This window comes from Pagrus pagrus, assembly GCF_965226575.1.
Source record: "Pagrus pagrus genome assembly, chromosome: 8".
Classification (NCBI taxonomy): Eukaryota; Metazoa; Chordata; class Actinopteri; order Spariformes; family Sparidae; genus Pagrus; species Pagrus pagrus.
The window spans coordinates 33603541-33628201 of NC_140192.1; the positions used below are offsets into that span (position 1 = coordinate 33603541).

The following is a 24661-nucleotide window of genomic DNA, read 5'->3' on the forward strand; positions in this document are numbered from 1 at the left end:
CACTTTCCTGATTTGTAGCACCAGAGCTCCAAGAGTTGGTAACTGTCAATATGTTGTTGATACTGTCCAACTCTCTCATACTGTGGGCTCAGCTGTAATGAGTATTTCAGTATTATGTGATGCAAAAAAAAGAAAACAACAACTTCCAACTTAAGACCCCCTTACCAGCTTTTTCAAGGTTTTCAGCTGCATCTTACGGTCTTCATCAGTGACTGGAATTGCTATGGTTGTATCATGTAGATTTAAACTTGATGTCAGGGTTAACGGGAGACGTTTCTTGAAGACGTTTCACCTCTCATCCAAGAGGCTTCTTAAACTCTGTGTGGGAGTGTCCATCCAGAATCATTAAGGACACGTGTGAGCTCTGAGTTTCAGAGTCTTTAGGGCTACTTGTGGGTCATTGACCCAACCAGCCTTCATGTGGGTTGCTAGGGCTGGGTGACCTAGCTAGGTGACCTAGCCATGAAGGCACACATGAAGGCACACATGAGGCACACATTAACTCCCCTCCAGTTAGTTCGAACTGAAGAACCTTTTTGGATGAGAGGTGAAATGTCTTTAAGAAACTGAAACAAGTCCAGTTGCCTACGATACAGAATTTAGAATTACTATGACCTGGATGACTGAGAACCTTCATCAACACAAAATAACTAACATGTGATCTTCCAGTTTAGATTATTTTGTTACATGCACTATTGTCTAAAGTCAAGAAATAACTTACATGCTCACATTTAGAGTCTTATTTGCACAATCAAAACAAAATGTACATATTGTTTGATTGTTGCATGTAAACATACTACAGCCCACTCCAGGCTCCTGTAAACGCTTCCTAATTTGACATTTACATATGGGGACTACATGAGGAAGGTCCAGTACCAGTGTTGCTGTTGTGCTGCAATGGTCTGTTGAATTGGGAGACGCGTTCAGTTATGTAGGTATGAGGATGTGCTGAGGCGGGTTTAATAAGAAAATAATAAGCACGACGCGGAGATGAAACATCAGTGCATTAGGCAGTAACAAACTTCTTTTCATCATCCCATGTCACACAGAGCAACAACTCCTGTAACTCTGAGGGGACACCCTACTCTAGGGTGGGTGGGCTTTTAAATCATGATGGTACAAAGCTCAGAAGTTGGTGACTGTCAGCCATTGACAATGGATGATGGCACCATCCATCAGCCCAAACCTTACATTTTTAATTTAAACAACTAGCATTTATTATTAGGACCTGCCAACTGTATTTGAAAGCCTTAAATGTCCTCTTCACAGTGCTGGACAGTGAAGAGTCATACAGCCTCATGTCAGGTCAGCGCTATCCTTCATTTTCTGAAGTGTTTTGCTTATAAATAGATCTTTTCAATGAAAAGACCAGAGCTTTTTTTTTCTTCAGAGCCACAAGCGCAAGGGGCCAACGTGCTTATTATACATAACACAGTTTGTGTTGCTCTCTCAAACCTGATGTGTTCTTGAGTGGATCTGTCAGTGTGCACATGACCGTGAATGTCACAGTTGCTTGAACCAAAACTTGCCTGATCTGGTCTACAAGCAGAAGCCGTGGGGGACCAGGCTGGTACCTCCCTCATTAAATGGAGACATTAGGAGTAGATGGGGTGAGAGAGAGACTATGATTTTGATATTCAAATATTTTTTATTGAATTTTCAATTTTCAATTCAACAATTCAACAATTATTACGTACATATATCCAGGAGCTCATACTACCCTATTACCCAACTAGAGCATTACGCTCCCAGAACGCAGGATTACTTGTAGTTCCTAAAGTCTCCAAAAGTAGAATGGGAGCCAGAGCCTTCAGTTATCAAGCTCCTCTTCTGTGGAACCATCTTCCTGTTTTGGTCCGGGAGGCGGACACCCTCTCTACCTTTAAGAGTAGACTTAAGACCTTCCTCTTCGATAGAGCTTATAGTTAGGGCTGGGCCAGCTCTTAGTTATGCTGCTATAGGCCCAGTCCGGGGGACAAATGACACACTGAGCGTCTCTCTCCTCCCCTATCCTCTCCTCTCCTCTCCTCTCCTCTCCATCTGTATACATTATGCCTGTATACATGCCCCATCTCTGCATGTCACTGACTTACTTCTTCCCCGGAGTCCTTGTGCTTTCTAGTCCTACAGGCTCCCTTGGATCCTGGCCGCGCCCGGGTCGTGGATCATGGATGCGCCCACTGCTATGGCCCTGCCTGATCAAGGATGCGCCCACTGCTATGGCCCTGCCTGATCGTGGATGCGCCTACTGCTGTGAGCCTGCCTGATCGTGGATGCGCCTACTGACACGACCCTGCCTGTCACCCACCACTACTGTTGCTAATATTAGTCATATCTCTGTTACATACGTTCCACTACTATTATTGTAATGCATTACTACATACCATCCTTACCATTAATCACTACTGCTGTTATCACTAGTAATCACATTTCCATGTGCATTTCATTATTATTGCTGTAATACATCTTTATGTACTTTCATTCCTGTCAACCATCCATTATAATTGTATACATTGTGATCTCGTTGATCTGCTCTGTACATGCGACATCTATTGCACGTCTGTCCGTCCTGGGAGAGGGATCCCTCCTCTGTGGCTCTTCCTGAGGTTTCTTCCGCATTTTTTTTTCCCTGTTAAAAGGGCCTTTTTTTGGGGCAAGTTTTTCCTCACTCGAATCGAGGGTCGAAGGACAGAGGGTGTCGTCTCTGTACAGATTGTAAAGCCCTCTGAGGCAAACTGTGATTTATGAATTTGGGCTATACAAGTAAAATTTGATTTGATTTGATTTGATATACGACCACACACCAACTGAAGGAAAAATAAAATAGATAAATACAAAACAAACAAAAAAAACAAAACAAAACATTGGAATTTCTGAGTACAGCCTTGAGAGGAGTATCTCAATTTCTCCAGCTTCAAATGTGCGAGTACTTCCTCAAGCCAACGTTCATGTGTTGGAGCATTAGGGCTTTTCCAATTAACAAGAATGAATTTCCTGGCAAGAAGTGTGACAAAAGCAACCATACTTGCTTGATTTGCTGAGAGTGTGATCCCTTCCGATTAGGCACCAAATATTGCCATAATTGGATTGGGGCTGATCCTTTTCTTACAAACATAGGAGATGCCATCAAAGACAGACAGCCAGAAGGAGCTCAACACTCGACCAGAACATGTGGCCAAGGGTGGCCTCCACCTGGTGACATCTTTCACATCTTGGATCTACATTGGCGTATAGCTTAGCCAGTCTGCTCCGGGAAAGGTGAAGCCTGTGATATATCTTAAACTGAATTAGACCATGTCTGATACAGATAGATGATGCATTCACTCGACTTATTGCCAGTTGCCAGGTCACATCCGGTATCTGCAGATTAAGATCCTCCTCTCATTTGGTTTTTAAATGGTGAAGTGAAGGAGCAGCTACATTTTGGATTGTATCATATACAAATGAAACAAAGCCTTTTGTTTGTGGATCCCTGCTAACACAATCATGGATCCAATCTTCCTCTATGGCTACTAGGGAAGATGAAAAGCATGTCTTAGTGTAATTTCGAATCTGTAGATATCTGAAGAAATGGGTGTTTGGAATGTCGAAACGTACCTTTAGATAGTCAAATGAAATAAAAAGGCCATCTTTAAAGAAATCCTTTACACATATGAGACCTCTTACTTTTCCACAGCTTAAATGCTGGATCTATGAGAGAGGGAGGAAAAAAGGGGTTGGCAAGGATAGGACTTAATAGAATCGGTTTCTTATGTCCAAAATGCACTCTGAATTGTGACCAGATTCGGAGGGAGTTCCCAATTATTGGATTATTTGTGTGATAGCGCTTGCTAATCGGCATCGGAGCACACACCAAGGCAGCCAGTGAGTTGGGGGAGCTAGAGTGTTGTTCCATAAGTAACCATACTGGTGCCTCATGTTCAGGGATGTTAGATGTCCAATATGAAAGGGCATGAAGGTTAGCTGCCCAGTAATAGTGCATTAAGTTTGGTAATGCTAAACCCCCATTTTCCCTGGGCCTCTCTAGAAAAGTTCGCCTAATTCGTGGCACAGTTCTGTTCCATATGAAGGTGGATATGTATTTATTAATTTCAGTAAAGAATGCTTTAGGAATAAATGTGGGGATCGTCTGAAAAAGAAATAAGAATCGTGGCATTATAGCCATTTTATGTTAGATAATTCTTCCTGCCAACGATAATGGAAGGGACGACCATCTTGTCAAGTCTTGTTTAGTTCTGTCCAGTTCCACCTTAAAGTTATTTTTAAAAAGATCCTTGAATCTCTCAGTAACATGTACACCTAGGTATTTAAAGGAGTCATATGTAATCTTAAAGGGGAACATGTCAAGAGGCCTCTGCTTTGCAGCCACACTTATAGGAAAAATTAGGCTCTTTGAAAAGTTTATTTTGTAACCAGAAATTACTCCAAATGTAGTAATAAGGTCTAATGCAACTGGTATAGATGTATCTGGGTGTGAAAGGTACAAAAGGAGATCATCACAGTATAATGAGAGTTTATGGTTGAGGCTGCATCGGTCTATGCCCAATAAGCTGGTATTTTCCCTCAAGGAGACAGCCAGAGGCTCAGCAGCGATATTGAACAATAGGGGTGACAGGGGACACCCTTGTCTTGTACCCCTGAAAATCGGAAAATAGTCTGATATAAGGTTATTTGTGCGTACAGAAGCCTGTGGATTAGAATACAAAAGATTTACCCAGCTACAAAATTTCTGTCCAAACCCAAACTTTCTAAGAGCTGCAAATAAATAATTGTACTCCACCCTGTCAAAGGCTTTGTGTGCATCTAATGATATTAGTACCTCTTGCGTGTGACTGTCGCTTGGCATATATAGTATGTTAAAGAGGCGACGTAAATTGCCAGCTAGATGCCTGCCAGTCATAAAGCCTGTCTGATCTCTGTGGATTATATTGTGTATGGTTGGTTCAAGCCTCGCTGAAAGGGTCTTTGTCAAGATTTTATAATCAGAGCAGATTAAGCTGATTGGTCGGTAAGAGTCACATTTTAGCGGATCTTTACCCTTTTTGAGAAGAACAGATATAGTTGCCTGCGTCATCGTTAAGGGTAGAGTTTTCCTTTGGAAGGCTTCTTCGTATACTTCGCATAAAAGTGGCTCCAGTTTAACAGAAAAGGCTTTATAAAATTCAATAGGGTAGCCGTCAGGGCCGGGCGACTTCCCAGATTTGGATGATTTAATGGCCCTTTCAATTTCAGCCTGTGTTAGTGGTTTCTCAAGTGCGTTGATACTGTCCTGGTCTAGAGACGGCATATTTAAATTATTGAAAAATCTGTAATCAGAGTGTCGTCACCTGCTTCAGATTTATATAAGTTTTTGTAGAATTCTCGAAATTGTTTATTAATACTTTTTTGTTCTGTGGTGCTACCGCCGTTATCTAATCCAATTTCAGTAATGAAGCTTGTCGCCGCAGACTGTCTAAGCTGATGACTTAAGAGCTTGCTAGCGCGTTCTCCGGATTCATAGTAGTTTAGACGTGATTTTCGATGTAAATCCTCGGCACGGTCAGTCATTATAATGACATATTCAGTTTGGAGTGAAATTCTTTCCCGGTAGAGATTTTCAGAGGGTGTCGATGAATGTTCCTGATCAATAGCGCAGATCCTCATCTCTATTTCTGAAAGACGTTTTGCATTCTTTTTGTTGGCACTGGCAGTATAGGATATTATTATTCCCCTTAGATAGGCTTTTAGCGTTTCCCATAGGCAGCCTTTACTTAACTGTGACTATGTCTTTATTGGTTTCCATAAATAGATCAATATGATTGGATATGTATTTTACAAAATCTTGATTAGACAGGAGGCGAGGGTTAAAACGCCATGTTCGCTGAGGGGCTATGTTGTCAGGAAAGCTGATAACCATTACCACCGGGCAATGGTCCGAAATGACCATGGTCTCATATTCAATTGACTCAAGTAGGGGAATCAGCTGTTCATCCAGAAGAAAATAATCTATTCTCGAATAGGACTGATGGGCAGGTGAGAAAAAGGAGTATTTACGGGATGTTGGGTTTTTGAACCTCCAGGCATCTAATATCTTATATGTCTGTAAAAAGGAGTTTATATAACCTGCAGACCTGCTCAGTGTTCCTGTTTGTTCGGAGCGATCTAGCTTGATGTTTAAGGCACAGTTGAGGTCGCCACCCAGTATTAATTTATGCGAATTTAGGTCTGGGAGTGATGAGAAAAGAGCAGTGAAAATTGAACATTGTCCCAATTCGGGGCGTAAATATTGACTAGCACCACTGGTATACCATACAATTTTCCTTGAACAATGATATAGCGGCCATTTCTATCACTTATGACATGGGATTTGACAAACTGTACATTTCTGTGGAGCAGAATGGCCACACCTTGGCTTTTGCAATTGAAATCTGAATGAAACACCTGAGTAAACTGCCCCCGGCAAAGCCTGTACTGGTCATTATTTAGTAAATGGGTCCCTGTAAAAAAACTATTTCAGTTTTCAGTTTTGACAAATGGGAAAAAACCTTCTCGCGTTTTATTAAATTATTAAGACCACGGACATTCCAGCTGGCTATCTTCGTGACAGCACCCTGTCTATTTTTAATATTAGTTGCTGCCATTTTTCAGTGGGTCAATTATGTTTCTGCGCTGCACAACACAGGAGAGTGAGGGAAGGGTGGGGGAGAGGGTAAGGTATACATACACATAGACAAACATAGAAGACAATAAGTTTGAACACCTAACTGAACAGTTAACAGTGCAGAACACAAGTTCTGTTCTTTTCAGTAGTAACTTCCAAACTATACTCTACTAACTAGCTTACCATGCGCATCAGAGCTATAACCAGAACTATTTGTGAACAATTATAATAGCTCTTCCAAAAAATAAACCGCATGAAGTAGACCAAGTCAGACCTCTACAAAAAATAATGCTGTAGCAATGAATATTCATATGGGTCCAAAGCAAAATGACAGTGGCTGCTTGCACACTTCTATTATATGCATTTAAAGAAAAAGATGAGAGAGAAAAACTCTGATTGTAGAGAAAAAAACAAATACAAAAAAGAGCCGCCAACCTTTGGTCCAATGCTCAAATTAAAGGAGGTAATGTCATAATGAATGATCAGATCAACCAGGATAGAGAAAAAAAAAAAAGCAATAATGATCCAGCCTGTATGTTACAAGAGAGGCTGTATACATATTAGAGCTGACATAAATGACCGACATGTTACATGTTAGTCTTGGCTATATAATGTCAGTATCAGTGCAGCTTGTGTCATACATACAGTAGCCTGCATGTAAAGAAGTGGATGCGATCTCACCAAGGTGGCATCAGTTGGCCGCAGTAACCAGTTTTTCCAGCACATACGTTTTGGCTTTGTCGGGATCTTTGAAGCTCATGCGGGTCCCATCTTCCAAAGTGATCCTGAGATCCGCGGGGTACCACAGCCCAAAGCAGATGCCCTTGCAGGAGCGCAACAGGTTGCGCACCTCGTTGAAAGCTGATCGTTGTCTGGTGACAGCCTGGGTGAAGTCTGGCAAAACACGAACTGTGTCCCCGTCGCTCGTTTTAAGTTGCCGCAGCTTCACAGCCTTCCTCAAAATCTCTTCCTTCTCCTGAAAGTAATGGCATCTCGCAATGAAAGCCCTTGGTGGCTGGTTGTCCTGCGTTGACTTGCTTCTCAGGGCACGATGGGCCCGGTCCAAAACCGGTGTCTTGTCCAGCTGTAGTAACTCCCGCAGCATGTCAGCGATGAACTGAGCAGGCTGTTTCCCGCTCTCCCGACCCTCTCTCACTCCGACCACCCGTATGTTGCATCGCCGCGACCTTGCTTCCAAATCCTCGGCTCTATCTTTCAGCGTTATGATCTCCTTCTTCATCCAAGTCACCTCCTGTTGCACTGCACAGCGGGACTCGGCTAGCTCGTTAGCCTTCTTAAACTCACTCTGCAGGACCTCAATTTGAGTGCGTAGTTCCGTACTCTGTGCCTTTGCCTTCTGGTCGATCTTGGCAATTAGTTCGTTTTTCAGATCGCTTATGGCTTGTATGACGTTAATCATAACTTGGTCAGAGGAAGGCTTAGCGGTACTCTGGGTCGAGGTAGCCTGGGAGCTATCGTTAGCTTGCTTAGTGGTCCCGCGTGTGTCAGGTATGGCGGTGTTTTGACTCGTTGAACTCGGTTTAGACAGTTGTATCTGTTACCTGGAAACTTTGACAGTCATAAACGCCGTGAAAATGCGGTTATGAAGTCGAGCAGAAGCCTTATTAACAGGTGTCTGGTGTCAAGCTCTGTCACCTGTGTCCTCCTTACATGGCGTCGCACCGGAAGTCAGACTATGATTTTGACCTGTGAGTGTGACAGCTGGCACATTATTGTAGTAAAGTACTTTGGTATACTAAGTTTCCACATGTTTTGAATTGAAATGACTTTGATTAACACTTCATTCTAACTAGCTCGTTAGGGCACATTCCATCACTGCTCCAGGCTTAGGTGAACCTGACGAAGCATTAATTCAGGCTTTTTACAAGGTGGCATTATGATGTTGTTATTTTGGCATCCTTTTGATTGATTTATTGCAGTCAGATGGCAGAGAAATCTCTTTGTTTTGGGTTCATACCGATGTGCTGCACATCCCTGGTTATTTTTATTGTGTCATGCGAGTAGATGTGACTGAAAATATAATAATTCCACGATCAAACTTGAGTGAGTAACGTGATGCAAATATTTTCATTGCATTTGGTCTGAACGGGGCATTAGTCAATGCCCAATCTCAAAATCCATCAGCCATTGTCTGGCGACTGCAAATGTTTCAAAGCTCCCGGTGAAGCTAGCGGATATTCGGATAATGAAAACAACGCCTCGGGATCCTCTAGGAGGAGCTGCAAAGCATAGCTGGGGAGAGGGACTTCTGGAATACCCTGCTTACCCCAGATAAGCTGAAAGAAAGATGGATGGATGGATCGGATAAGTTGAGAGACGATGTCCACAACCAATCTATTAATGCAGATGTATACTAAAAAAGCTAATAAAAAGCTAAATCATCATCAGGCGATAACCAATGGGTTCTGAGATTACATTTTGGCCAATACGTTATGCCTTTTTTGCTCTCCACATGGACTGTTTCTCTGCATCAAAAGTAATTGGTCAATACAACTCAACACGAAAAGACTGGGAGCATGAATATGCCCAGTCAGCTTTATGGCAATCCATATAATCACTTAAATTATGAGATATCTGAGGAACATTTTGGTCTGAAGAGGTGAAAAGAGAAAGTTTATATAGGACAGAAAATAAGAAGGGCTCACCCTTTGAGGAACATGAAAGTTATTTTTAAATTAAATCTTACGATAATCTGATTTAAAGACAGTAAAAAATGTTGTAGCAAAATGGGAAATTTGGCCAATTGATGGTACTGAATGCCACACTGTTCCTTTTTAGTAAAAAAGTTAGTTAGTGTTTTTGATAAATGTTTTATTAAAGTGAGAAATGTAATTCTGATTATACATCTGTGTGTTTGGTGTCTCTGGAGGAAATTTGTTACCGTCAGGTTTGCTCTGGGCCAGGATAGTGACCACTTCCCCTTTAGGAATCTCCAACAGGAAGAGTACTGCTTCCTCTCTCACTACACCTTGAAAATCAACATTGTTCACCTGCAGGACACAAAGAAAGAGTATAATAGTTATGACTGTTTGCTATGAAGATAATATTCATCCCACATTTTAAGAATGTTGAGAATAAAAACATGCAAAACAATGCAGTCATTTACAAATGAACTGTTTAGCAACCACAGTTTTACGAATGGTTCCTGAGCCCATGTAGTAATATCCTTTATACAATAATTTGTTTGTGGTGAACCTCACCCACACCTTTGCTTCTGGATGATTGAGCCTTTCCAGGAAGCCGCTTTCATACCCAATCATGATGCTATCACCTGTTACCAATTAACCTGTTTACCTGTTAATGTTCCAAACAGGTGTTTTTGGCTCATTCCACAAATTTTTTGTTGCTCCGGTCCCAACTTGTTCGAAAAATTTGCTGGCATCCATTTCAGAATAACCATGCGTTTACAGAAATCTATAGAATTATGAGGTAAAACACTTAATATATGTTTTCAATTGTGTGTATGTCAAAAAGGGATAGCAAATTATCAGACTTGGGGTTACACCCCGCTTTTCCGAAACCCCGCTGTTCCGAAAATAGACTTCCATTCATCGTAATGGCATGGTTTCCCATTTTTTCTAAAGACCCCGCTATTCCGAAAAGGCTATTGTGGTACCCCTGACCCTAACCCCTAACCCTAACCATATTGGGAAGTAATTGGAACTTGAAAGTCGGATTCGGAACAGCGGTGTGTCGGAGTGGGGTGTGTCGGGATGGAGGGGTTTCGCAATGGAGGTGCTGTTCCCCAGACTTGGCTACCTTTAGGATTTGGTCTCCTACACGCAGGCCCTCATCTTCAGCAGGACTGCCCTCTTGAACACTCGCGATGAAGATGCCAACATCATTTCCTCCTGCCAGCCTCAGCCCGACACTGTCTCCCTTTTGGAAATTCACCATTACTGTGTTCGGCCTGCAGGATGGGAAATACATGCTGCCATTAACAACACAACAACAAACAGTCAAAGGTTGGTGTTCCCAACCAAAGGATTAGAAAGTGGTGGACTATGGGTTTCTGTTGGGTTTTCTATCTGTTGGGAAAGTTCTATGTAGATAAAGTTTACCTAGTCTTCTTGTTGTTGTCCGAGCCTACTTTTTTGAGCTACAGCATACAGACTTGGAGATAAAACTACACCAGAAAACATTAAAGGCTCGGTAGGCAGCAATCCTAGAAAAAAGGTGATCGTTGAGTCTACACGGGTCTCATCTCCTCAGCTCTGACCCGAGCTCCTCCCACCAGACAAGCACGGGCATCTGATGCACGCACTTCATACACGTACACACAAACACACACACACAAATCATTTGTAGCTATACTTCTGGGATAAAATGCCTTACCCCCATGTCGACAAGAGGCAATACTGAACCGTGCTGAATTAGTTCATAAGACGGTCGCGATGTGTTAGTGAATCTAACGTAGCAACATAAACTTGATCTTGTATTAGCAGCAGCCGTATGCCTTTGGCTACGGTTAGCAGAAGGCTAACGTATTAGCAACTTCCGACAATACGTTATTGGTAGCCGCTGTCAACTGGCTGTTTACATGGTAAATCAGCCCACACAACCAATCCTCTTCTTAGATTGTTTTGCACTGAAAGCGGGTGTTTCCAACCGTGGAATCGCAATCTTTCCTGTCCGGTTATCCGCCATTGCTGCAGACTGGGTTTCCACCGAAGAGACGTGAACGCGCATCTGCTTTAGTAGAACAGCCAATCACAGGGCCCGCTCTCTCAGCTGCTCTGTGATTGGTCAAAGTCTTCCGTCACGGGCCAGATTCTTTGCAGGCTGAAAACAGAGCCTAGAGGAGGCGCAGAGGTCTGTTCTTCTCTCACATCACTTCATTTACATTATCCCCAAGGTTATTATGGAAGTTTTTGCCCAATATTGCCAAAAATAAGCTGCACTACCGAGCCTTTAACTAAAAACATAGAGCATTTTTATTCTATAAAATTAACCAAATGTTTTAATGTTGTTTTGGTTGTTGCTCCGTAGTACCGGAGTGCAGCTTCTGCTCAGCTGTTTTTGCTGTTGACTGACAGTCATCTTCTTCGGCGGAAGGTGTTGGGCACCCACAATTCGGTGCGCTGTCACCACCAATGAATCTGGAGTGTTATTGCACCCATGTCTACAATTGATTCTAAGGTTTGCCTTTTTCTCTTCTTTTTATCTTCAATGATTCTGACACAGCAATGCTGTCCACATATAGACTGTGCTGCTTGAATTTTAATAACTTGCATAATTTGCATGTTTGTATTTACTGTTAAATTGCTGTATGTGCTTGTCTTATTTTACTCTCCAGATTGTTTGGTGAGAGACACATTGTGTTTTCCCTGATGTGCAGAGAGTATGGAGCAGGGGAGTGATGAGAGGAACAGTGTCCCGGAGGATGTTGTGCCACCTGACCAGCTAGTTCCCCCAAGTTCGGGTGCTCTGGCTGGAGGGACGAAGTCCAGTAAGGAGTGTAAGTGGACTGAGCAGGACCGGATGTGTGATCCAAGAGTGGATCTCATGCAAAGGCAGTTGGACGATGTGCGTAAGACCATTGAATGCATGGCTGCAACTCAGCACTGCCTGTTGGATATGCCACGGCAGGCTCCTCCATATGTGCCTCCTCATCCTGATGCTGTACCCCTTGCTGCCTCAGGCAATCTAGATAAAACCTACAGCTCTGGCTGTGGCTCCTTCGGGCACATGGATGTTTACAATGAGGAAGATGAAATTGACGCTGACTCTCTGGTGGGTAAGGACTGCCTCGAGTCTGGTGATTTTTCTGTTGAGGGCCTGCTCTCTCCAGCAGGCTACCTCTGCCGCCTTCTCCGCCAAGAGCCTCTGTACTAGACCAGGATCCTCAGAATCTAGTGGCAAGCCCCTCTGCCGGTGAACCAGGATTATGTCAGAAATCTGCAAGTCTTGGGCTCAGGGAGGCTACTGCACCCCGCTCTGCACTCAGCATCCTGCATGGTGCTGCAGAGCACGGCCTTGATGGCATGACAAAGGTGGGCCCGACCTGTGCACTGCTGGCTGGCCTGGCACAGGGCAGCTTGGGTGCTTTGTTGGCACACTTGGCCACACTTATAAAAATGCAGAAAAGAGCCACGTGGTCCCAGCCAGGTCAGTCGAGTATTTGGGGCTCGTTCTGGACATGGCCACCATGACAGCCCACTTGACTTGTGGGCCAGATATGGTTTTGCTTCGGCCAGGTGGAGTTAGATCTTTTCGTGACAGCAGAGAACAGTCACTGTCCTCAGTGGAGATCAATGCGTGGCCCATTTGAGGACAGACGCCCTAAGCCTTTGATGGCCTCATATAAGACTGTATGCATTCCCTCCACTTCCTCTCCTGCTGGTTTTACTCAGGAAGGTGAGGCTACTTTGCGCCAGGGTACTCTTGGTGGCACCAAATTGGCCACAGATACCGTGGATGGCAGAGGTCCACGAGATGCTGGAGTGCCACTCATGGTGGCTTCCAGTCAGATGGGACTTGCAGGGCACGATTTGCCACCCGGAGCCCCGGACCCTGAGGCTTGTATGTATGGCCCTTGAACGGCAGCATTTGCACTCACTTGGCCTAGACAGGGAGGTGATGGACGCCTTTCAGGCCTCATGGGCCCCTTCCACTCGGCTGCAGTACAGTGTCAAGTGGAGGGTATTTAGCAACTGGTGTCATGCTAAGGGGGAGGATCCCTTGGCTTGCCACATCTCGGTAATTCTCGCACCTCTTTTCCCTGGGTCGGGCAGTATCAACTCTCAGGGGTTACCTTGCAGCAGACTCTGCTGTTTATGAGAAGTGTGGTGGCTTGTCTCCAGGAGCACATCTCCTGGCTGCACAACTTTTAAAAGGAATGAGACGGACTTGCCCATTCCAAAAGCCTCTGCTGCCCTCCTGTGATCTCCGGGTGGTTCTCAGAGCCCTTTGTCTGCCCACTTTTGAGCGGCTGTCCAGTCTTGACCTTCGGCTTCTTTGTTGGAAGACTGTTTTCCTATTCGCTATTGCATAATCCAAACGAGGGTGTGAATTGGGTCGCACTCTTTGTGGATGCTGCATGTCTCAGGTTTGTGGAAGGAGACAGAATGATCTGCCTTCGTTTTTCAGCCAGGAATTTTGTCCCCAGGCCTCTGGTCCTGGAGGTCTTCTATTTCCAGCCACATCTTTCTACAGAGGCTGAGACACTTCACAACTTGGGTCCTGTGAGGGCCCTCAGGCTCTATGTTGACTGCACAAAGTCCTTCCGCACTTCAGACAGGCTAGTATCCACATTGGGTAAGCCTAATTTAAAGTAGTGTCTGGCCCATTGGTTAGTGGATCTAATTGCCCTCGCTTATGTATATGTGGGAATGGATCCCCCTTCAAGGATTGTGGTGCATTCTACAAGGGGAATGGCTGTGTTATGGGCACTGCTTCGCGGCACATCCTTGGAAGAAGTGCTTGATGCAGCTGGTTGGACTTCCTTATCTATTTTCACCAGGTTTTATCATCTGAACCTGGCTTCATCCGCTGTCCCAGCTTCGGTTCTTGGGGTCATGGTTGAGTTTTTCATTTGTTGCCCTGTCTGGGCCCTTTACTGTTTATACATTCCAGTTGTCCACCATGGGCTCATGCTCCAGGATGCATTTTTCGTTTGCCATTGACCTGTGGTCACTCTTTTTTTTTTTTTTTTACCTTTTGTTTGCTGGCAATAAAATGCTTGAACTCACTTTGTGTTCTGTTGTTTTACAAAGATGTGGTTGCATCCTCCTTTGTATGGCTTATTCTACCTTATATGTGGTGCCAACTCACTCTCCTCATGACTGATTTGGTATACGGTTGTCACATTGTTACAGGTTCACTGATATAAAATAAAACAAATGTTTGCGTATGTAAACACTGCTTTAGGGATGAAAGTGAACCTGTAACCACTTGTTGTCACTCGACAGTAAGGGTTGGTCCTGCCTTCCCAGTCGGTAGAAAGAGTGAGAGTGTGTGGGTGCGTGACATAATTTGGTATCACTTTTATTCATAAAACCGTGTTTACATATGTAAACATGTATTTTTTTGTATTTTTCTCTTTAATAAAGAAAATAGGTAAAAGATTATCTAACTTCTTGACATTTTGTGAGTTTAATTTGTTTATTGATTAAACTAAAGTAGCTAAGAGAGCTTGTGGACCTTAGCAAACTCGCAGCTCACACACATCTCCCCACTGAATCTATAGCATTCTTATACTAACTGCAAAAACAGTTACGTGTATAGCAATTAGCAATTCTGTACAGCTGGTGCCTGGCACAAAAGTGGGACACACAGCAGGGTGAACACAGCTGCACAGTAATGATTTGACCTTCTACACTCTAGAAAGGTATGCGGTGGAAATGATAATATTACATGCTGCCATTGACTTTTGTAGGAGGTCTTTATGTGTCATGTCATTATGTCAACCGGGAGCTGAAATCAACTTCATTCATGTTTTAATTGGATTCTTACCATACAGTAGTGATTCAAGCTGAAGGCAGTGGTTGCAGCACTAAATATCGAGGGTCAGGCTCAAGCCATAATGTCATTAAACTCAAATGCATTCAGTGCACAGAGACACGCAGCATACTGTACATTCTTAGTGAAATGACCTTTCTATTCCTGTGTGTTTCAGAGAGCATCACAAAAATAGGCAGACTCACTGCAATGTGAGGACTATCAGCTTCAAGTCTGTGCTGCAATTTAATCAACCAAGTTCATACAATAAATGTTGGTAGGGGTGGATTTATGTATGCTGGGATGTGAAGGCATTAATTCATTGAGGGACTTGTGTACATTATGTTCTCATATGAATATGTTTTTATGAGATTATGAATGAAATATGAAAAGAATGAAAAATAACACATTAAAAAGTTTGAAGTATATGGAACTGTGATGAGAGAAAAAAAAACTCGCCCGTATATTTTTTCATCTTCTGGACTTGGTCGTAGGAGAATCTTGGGCGTGGCTGTTACAGCTGCTGTAGATAAAATCATGAAGAGTGTTGTTAACATCTTATATGTTTACAACTGGCAACAACATTTCAGGTTGTAAATAAATGTATAATGACGTGTAGTAGACCGAACACAGGAATAAACAAATAAACTAAATGATTTCACTAACGTTGTGATGCTTTAATCGTGAGGCTCTCTGCCAGCACAGAGACACACACAGACCCAATGACCACTGACCTTAAGCAGGAAGGATGTCAAGAAAGACAAGGAACAGATCTGAGAAATCTCCCTTTGGGAGAATAAAGGGTTTGTTTGCTCTTCAGACAGAGATCACATCCACATAGATGGACAATTAGACCTCTCTAGGGCTGTAAATTGTGGGGTGACCAACATTCCTGTGTGTTTCACCCTGCTCCTCTACTTCCCTCACCCTAAATGTCTGAAATGGTCACTACCTATCTACATAAATGTGCACATATATATATCTTGTGTTTCAGAACATGTAATCATTTTGATATTATGAAGCGCTAACTCTGCTTCAAAATCTGCTAATTGACAGGATACAAACCTGCTATACAATTTGTAAAAAATAATTTTAAGAGTTACTAACACAATGATACAAGGAAATGCCAGTAGAAGATGAGTGTATTTGAGGTTAGCCAGTATGATTTACTTATGATTTGAGTTCTATTATCATTTATTATTTTAGATGTGTCTGTTATATAATACTAAGTTACAGATAAGAACATGTTTATTTGTTATGTTACTACGAGTGAGCTTTCTAATTTGCCAGCACGTATAATTAAAATATTTTTAAGTCAAATCAATCAAATTACTCCTATTTAAGCAAAGGCTAGTTCTCACAAAGGAATTAATTAGTAATCAGTAAAAGAGTGCCAAAGTTCCTCTTTCTTCCAAAACATGTCCCTAGACTATAAAACATGTTGTCTGCTCTTCTCTTTTGGGCTATTTAGGGCTTTTTTGGCTCATTCTCTTGTCCGTTCTGGTTCTTGTCCTGGCTCTCGGCTTTTGCTGATCACCCTTTTGGGCTCTCCATGGTGTAGCCCCCCTGCTTGGCCATGCGGCCAACAGGCCTGTATGCATGGTGTCTTTTGTTTTTTAATTATTAATGAGAGCTAAGCAAAGCTCCAGAATGGAGCATTCTTCTAAACAACTGAAGTAGCTGGGGACTTAAAAAATGTTTAATAAAACCCCCAAAAACAGAAAAAACCAACAACCATAAAATGGCTCCATAGGGCTGGTTGGTCTTAATCCGAGTCTCCCAAAGCCCTTAGATCCTAAAATGATTTGAAAAGACGTTATTTACGCCCTCAACAGGCAGTCAAGCTTATGCATTCACTTCAGACAGGGTGCTTTAAGCTTAGCAGCTACAATGAAGATATGAGCTTTAAAGGGTGTAAATACAGTCTCTTCAAATACATTTGGGATCTTGGGGCCTCTGGAGAGTTGAATTACATATGAAGGCATTTTACATAGCTTTTTTTTCAGTTGTTTTTTTTACTTTGTAAAACAATGTCTTCTCCTGAAACTGAACCTGGATTTCCATCAGCATGGGGGTGAGTAGATATGACTTTGGGTAAAACTTATCTTTTAAATTAATCAGCTGAACTGAAACACAACTATGGAAGCCCTAAAGGGCCATGCATTCATACATTTTATTTCCTCCGTTTTCCCGTGATAACGAGTTCATTTCATTTGTTTTCTCGAGATCTCGAGTTATTATCTCAAAATAACAACTGCCGTTTTCCCGAGATAACGGGATAATTTTCTCGAGATCTTGAGAAACAAAACGATAGTGTAGTATATTAAATCATTGCAGGAAACATCATTCACTGTAGCAATGTCAGAGGAGCAGGAGCATATCAATCACCACGTCGCATATCTTTTCAATCAAGGCCTGACACAGGCTGAAATAGCATTATGCCTTGCTATTACAGATAATATACACATTAGTGTGCATAATCTAAAAGACAGTTAGCAAGGCCTCAGCTATATCGGCGGCGCAATCTAAGTGAGCCTGATGTTGTCGTTAACTACATAGCTGTCCAGCTATGTAGTTAATGATGAGATCTCGAATTAATAATATCGTTATCTCGGGAAAACAAAATAGTTAAAAGTTTTGTTATCTCGTTATCTCGAGATCTCAAGAAAATTATCCCGTTATCTCGGGAAAACAGCAGTTGTTATTTCAAGATAATAACTCGAGATCTTGAGAAAACAAATGAAATTAACTCGGTATCACAGGAAAACGGAGGAAATAAAATGTATGAATGCATGGCCCTTTAGGGCTTCCTTACACAACTCAAAACAAGTGCTAGTGTTGATTTGTGATCACTGCAAGTGTAAGTAGGCAATTTGTTAGCTTAAAGCTTGTTTATATGAGCTTTATAATCTGATAACATGTCAGATATTGTGTTTGCAGCTGATCTCCGCTGGCCCAAAATGACCACAAAATCAGTTAAAGCAGTTTTAAGATGTTACGGTATATCTGTCTTTGTTGAGTCACAAATTGGTGTGTTGTCTGTTACTCAGTTCGATAAGATATATTATGATTGTGTGTCTGGTATTTGCCGTGGTGTGGTGAGTGATAACCTGGAGGCTCCTCAGTGTGTAGTGTGTCTTTGTCCAGCTCAGCTGAGGCCTGCGGGTCTTCAGGTACTCTGAATGGGGATGCCATGGCAGACATCTTGGCTGTCCTCACAGGTTCTTCCCTGTTAATCACATACACACACACACACACACCTTGTTGGCAGGCATTACACCTTACTTAGTGGACAAGGTGGAGGCGCACACAAACAGCATGAGAGACTACATGGTACTGCCTTATGTAGGCCCAGTATGCTAAATTCACTCAGGTGGAAAAGATTACAGTGTGACCTCACAAACATTTTAGGAAAGAAATAAGAACTATATGGGACTATATAGGACTGTATTTGATAACTTCAGTTGAGTCCTGCTAAAGCAAGTCTTGAATCAATATCCTAGTCCTTGAGAGCATGTTAGTGTTAAGTCACTTATAGTTAAGTCCTTATAACCAAATTGGACGTCAGTTGTGTCAGTTTTTGAGACTTGAATATTCTTGTTTATGACTCATCCATCCGAGCTTCCATCCATCCTACCTGGGGTTGTCTCTTTCATTAGAAGAGTGGGAGGACAGGTCAGACTGGCGGGACCTCCTCTCCTCTGGAGGAGAATATGAGTGGTATGACTCCATCTCTGATATGTCTGACAGACAGAAGACAGACAAACAGATAGACATTTCAGTTAGACACACAGGCCTTTTTAAAGCTAGTGCCCCCTGTCCAGCCCACATGCAACCACCACCACTAGCAGTACAGAATTGTTGCCTCAGGAAGCCCTGACAGCAGCTAATTACCGGCTGGAACAGGACGTTTTTAGATATTATCAGGACAACTGTGGTGCCACAGCTCAGTACACAGATAAAAGCAGCTAGTGCAACACACCAGATTCATAGTCAAGAAATTAGAGGAAAATAACATAATTGTTCAGATTTTTGTAAAAACATCCAGTTTTCAGATTATTTTCCTTCTTTCCAGGCAGCCACTGATTAGCCTTCAAACACGTCATTGGATGTTGCATCATGTTACCATGTTTGTGAAATTAATACATACTGAGGCGCTAAAGAAGACAGACTAATCTTGTTCAACGCGGGAATTACTGAACTCAAATGACTGAACTGCTTTAAAGATTCATGGGACCAGCATTATGGATGCTCCCATGAGCTCTGGCCTCATGTGAGCATCAGTCGTGCTTTATAACAGAGAAACAGGCAGGTTGAAGGTGCTTACACACAGCCCTGTTGTCCACAGAGACCACCTGGCCTTGATTCAGTCCAAGTGATTTTTTAAAAACTTCATTTAAATGAACACGGGTGGCAGAGTCTTTGATTTGGCTGCTTTTATCTGTCAGAGTGTGGCACTCAATAGACTGCTCTGAAGAGACGGAGGGAGGATGAAGCGTTAACAGAAACGAATACACCAAGAAACCAGAAAAAAAGAAACATATGAGGACTAGAGAAGAGAGGAGGACTATGAGGAGAGAGAATAAAACAGTGGCATTACATCTGTCCCCCTGAAAGCAACACGCCATGACAGACCCCTTAACAGCCAACAACTCTGTCACTCTGATTAGGATTGTCATATTCCGTCACTTCCAAGCAGATCATTTTACCTTTAATTTAACAGCAGTTAAAGGCCAAAAAGGGACAGCCGTGTATCACCAGGTACGATCTAGTACATGTTAATTGTTTGATTAGTGTTAGAGAGACTTTGGCATGCAGGGTTGTACAGAGGTGATGGAGTTTGGCAGAACAAGAGCGAGACATTGAAATGGAAGAGAGAAGACAATGTGAGAGACGGATGGGAGAAAATGAAATATGAAGATATTTTCTCAAACCTTATATGGGCAGGTCAGAAGCAACATCCATCATTCAGATTTCTGTCACAGCACCAAATTTGGATGGTGTGTTGATGGGAAATACTCAGAAATACAGCCATTACAACTAACCAATCAATAGTGAATATTCTATCTATCTGCACTCGAGAGGGCTCACCTCAGGTGATGTGGGCCGGTCTATCTACTGTTGGGTCAATCAAACACTCTAGTCAACAGCAAGATGTCTTCACAACTACAGGCTGTTCCTGGTCCACACAGAATCAATCGTTACCTTTCCTGGCCAGTATTAAAAAACTTAGGCAACCATTAAAATATCATTATATTAAACAAGCAGATGAACAAACTGGGCTAAAGATAGATGCCTATAGGTGAGTCCATGACCAATCTGTGTGTTCCACCATCTAGCATCGCTGCCATTACTGCGGTGACAAGTTGTAATGACCCTAACCCTAATTATTAATTAAAGTAGTTATGTAGTTTTGAGGAAGACATTTTTTATGCCTAAACAAACTGTCTTTATTTTCATGACTGAATAAACTGAATAGACAAACTGAAAGGACAACACAATTTAATACTGTTTTACTTTGTTTATATTTGGCGGACCCTGCCACTTTTCTAGCTTCAAACAGACTTCTGGGGACCTTGTTTTCCTCTGAGAACAGCTTGTTTATTGTGTTATGGAAAAAATAAATACTTCTGAGTTTGTAATATTACATCACTAAGAGTGAAAATATTAAAATTCTTAGTTTGGATTTTTCTCCAAAACTACATACTGCCCCTTTAAGATATCTTCTATGTACAGGGATCTTAACAATATTCAAATTTCACAAATTAGACATTAGTTACCACAATAGCCTGAATAGATAATGGAGAAATAGTAGATAAAAAACTGACACATTTAAAGTTAAAAAGAACTGTTATATACTAGCACCACTAATCTATTTATCTAAAAACAATCAAACCATGAGCAGAGAGGCAGAAACAGCCAACCTGCGAGGATATTAGTTATTTTCAGTAGTCTAAGACATTCATGTCATGTCAGCCAGCAGACATCCTAACTCTCACTACCAACACACACACACACACACACACACACACACACAGTCAGTCAGCTGCTTCACGACTTCCAGCGTTTCTAACAGTATGTGCCTGAAAACTATTTTGGTTCACAACAGTGTCTTCACTGCCCTGGTTTTGGATTGTGTTTTAACCCTGGGATGTTGCTGTGTTGGACGGTGTTAATCTGTGACAATCTATTGGAATAACTGTGTGGTTTGGTTGGGGTAAATGACTTAACTTTGGCAATATGGATTTACTTTAAGAGTTAATATCTTATTACCCACCAAAAAACTAAAGGGTTTAGCATGGAAAAGAGCAGCAGCCACAGCATTAGTAACAGCTTAGATACGAGTATCAATAATACTAAAAGTATAATTTTAGTTTGGTTTCTGCTGATCATGTCTTTATAATTTCCCCTCAGCAGAACACTAAATTAAAGTGAGTTGTTGCAGCTTAATTTCCACCTAGTTTCTGTCCAACTTCTGCAGGTCAGCACACTGAAGTACATTTTTTGGGGGGGGTAAAAAATGGAATGGTAAAAAATGTACCTCAAATTACTGACCTGCAGAAGGGAGACAGAAACTAGTTTGAAGATGAAATGTATGATCAGCAGAGGTTAAACAGCATCCAGTTGAAAGAAATGATCAGCCATTTCTTAACTGATGCTGGGCGTGGCTGTCCTGGTGGCTGGAGCTCGTCATCTACTCATCAGCCTACATCGGTCTTCTCTCCACTCGCTGCCAGATGGTTTGTTTTTTCTCGTGGTATTTATGGCTGAACCTCTTGCGAAGTTCACTAGTGTTTCTAGTTTCAGTGTTTCTCTTGTTAAACCATTTAGCTTACACCTGTGCTCTCTTCATCGTTTCCAGAAACAGTGCAACCTTCGAGCTCCAGCTCCACAGCCACACAGGCATCTCCACCTGCATTGCCACTCACCAGTGCTTCAGCCTCTACCTCCTCAACCTAGTGCTGTGAGCCCCAGCTGCACCATCAGCTTGCCACTCACCTAAGCCAGCACTTGCTTCCTTTTCACCTGAACAAGATCAATAAATTCCTTTTATCCATTACACCTGTCTCAGTGTCTGCTCTTGGGTCCTAGGTCAAACTCACAACAGTAACAATTAATAAATAATATTGGGATATATATATATATATATATATATATATATATATATATATACATACTGTATATTTGAGGGTAATTTCAAAGAAATGTATAATAGGTTTCTTGGTGATCACCATCTACTTGCCAGTGCCGCTAAAAATGTTGGGGAAAAGGACAGGAACCCTCACCAGACTGTCTCCAGACTCTAGGTTTCAGCCATCAGTGAATGATAGTGACTCTTCCAGTGCAGTGACATGTGTGAGCATGATATGAGAGTGTGTATGTGTGTGAAATAGAAAAGCAGCAAGAGACAACAGGAAGGTGATGGGAGATCAGATAGACCACCTGGACAGACAACGGCGACTTGCTACACTGTTAAGACAAATCATTAATATGTTATTACATTAAAAATTCAACAAACATCTTACCCATTTTAAGTGCCAGGCTTTGTCATGCAACATTCTGTATTCACAAAACAAATCATCACCCTCTACAATGTCATGATTCAATATTTGGATATCTGATTATAAAATGAAGCACAATTATCTTAAGTAAGCAAACAGACTTCTTCCACTGGCATTATTAAACTTTTATACTTAATGAATCACACAATTCAAAGTAAATAGTGATTATAATGTGTTTATTTATTAGGAAAGTGAATCATGTATTAAAAAGTTAAAAAGCAGTATAAAGAGAAGTGTGAAGGGTGTGAAGCTTTACAACAACAGTCAGGTTGTGTCACAGCAGTTTTACAACTTAGAGAAAGGCAACAGATTGTTACACATGCTGTGTCTTGGGTGGTCCTTCATCTAAAAGTATGACATATTATCTGGAAGAGAAAACACAGACAAAGATTGCACTTTTGAGCGATTACAGGGATCGCTTCTGCGTGTCAAGGTGAGCACCTTCAAATCAAAATGATCAGTGCGGTTTTTAGTTAGATTTCAACAAAAGAGGTTTGAGGTGTTTCCAAAAACATTTGAGCCCACAGTAAGGAGTTGATCAGATCCTGACCTGCTGGTGACCTTGTTCTTTTCTCAAGTGATTCACAGTGGCTGAGCAGCTGCAAGCAGAAACTTAAGACTGCTTAGTTGCAGATGGTATTTTCAGCTATTCGAATGCCAGATATTTTTAACCTTTGTATACTGTATGTGTCTAGGGAACAGCTGAAATAATGCCAATGGACACTTTGCTTTATTTGTAAATCCTTCCATTCATTATAATGTGTTTTGTATAGAGGCTCAAGTGTATCACAAGGAAAATAATTCACTTTTTCACTGGTGAATTAAAACGAGGTATTTCATTACAACATTTCTACAGTAATTAATTTTGTATTTCAATTATGTACTTAAAGCAAATTATAAAGCAATGATAAAATAATCATTACTATTTACATAGCAACTACCTTATTCTTTTGTAACTGGCATATTTGTTGATGATTGTATTGCCATTTTATTAGTTGACCCTTCCTGAGTCGCGCCCCTTTCACTCTGTGCCAAATAAAAGTTGAGGATGCTTAGTTCTCGGACCCTCTGTCAACTCTACAGTTTTTTCTGTTAAACGTATATGTGCTATGTGCCAGGTTTGTCTATGTTGAAGAGAAAAACAAGTTAAGATGGTTAAAAGATGTTGCTGGGGGATCTACAAGAACAACACTAGATATCCTGACCGTGTGGAAGGCGTTGTGTTTATTCCGTTCTCAAAACGAAACCAAATTTTGTCTGATGTAAAGAGTGGATTAGGCTGTGCAGTCGACCTCACCATCAGCTGAACATCAACACTATCACCAAAGACAAAATCACTATCTTCACAGCTAGCAAAGGCATAATGCATAACTGAAGTTTATCATCCTTAAAAAGTTTTTAAACATTTTGTTAAAGACAATTAGGTTGTTTGCTGACATATCTTCAGGATGACACAAATTATCGTCAGCCGGAAAAGAATGACATGGCCTTCATTCGTTTTGCCTTGTTCATAAAACTTAACGCAGTGAATATACACTTCAGTTGCATACTTTAGAATTGCTGTTGGCTTCTTGAAGCTGTACTTCAGTAAACACTGCTGCACATGGCTAGCATTGCCACATTTCTCATTGTCAATCTTATCCGACATATCCGGCTTATCTGAACAGTAACTTTGATTTTGATTAAATTGGTCAATTGCTGTTTTAAAAGTATATTTTAAATAGTAATTTAATTAATCACTACTTGGAATGTAATGATATCAAAATCTCATGGTATGACAGTTGGCCACAACCTAAGCATGTGCAAAAAGTAACCATGAATTGCAGCGAGGCCGCTCTGCAGTTTGAGTCCAGCACAGAGAACACACCTAACGAAGCCAGACACTCAGAGGCTGATCAGAGGTGGAGCAGGCGGGTCTTATGAGAACGAGTCTTTCCGAGAAGAATGTTTGTGATCTCTACAGTTCAAATATAACAATACAATGACAAAGAGATATAGC

The 24661-nt window shown here is 41.7% G+C and overlaps 1 protein-coding gene across 5 annotated transcripts in view; it reads right to left on the reverse strand.

The window, feature by feature from the left end:
- tjp2b (tight junction protein 2b (zona occludens 2)) overlaps positions 1 to 24661 on the reverse strand; it is a 193172-nt gene that overhangs the window by 46514 nt on the left and 121997 nt on the right. For 4 of the 5 annotated variants that reach the window (XM_084360968.1, XM_084360970.1, XM_084360966.1 and 1 more), the window contains exons 8-12: positions 18738 to 18843; positions 18211 to 18329; positions 15560 to 15623; positions 10421 to 10571; positions 9543 to 9651 (exon numbers count right to left, since the gene is read on the reverse strand). In XM_084360968.1, coding sequence (XP_084217094.1) covers positions 9543 to 9651; positions 10421 to 10571; positions 15560 to 15623; positions 18211 to 18329; positions 18738 to 18843 — 549 coding nt within the window. The remainder of the gene's footprint in view (positions 1 to 9542; positions 9652 to 10420; positions 10572 to 15559; positions 15624 to 18210; positions 18330 to 18737; positions 18844 to 24661) is intronic. The other variant, XM_084360967.1, reaches the window with a different exon arrangement.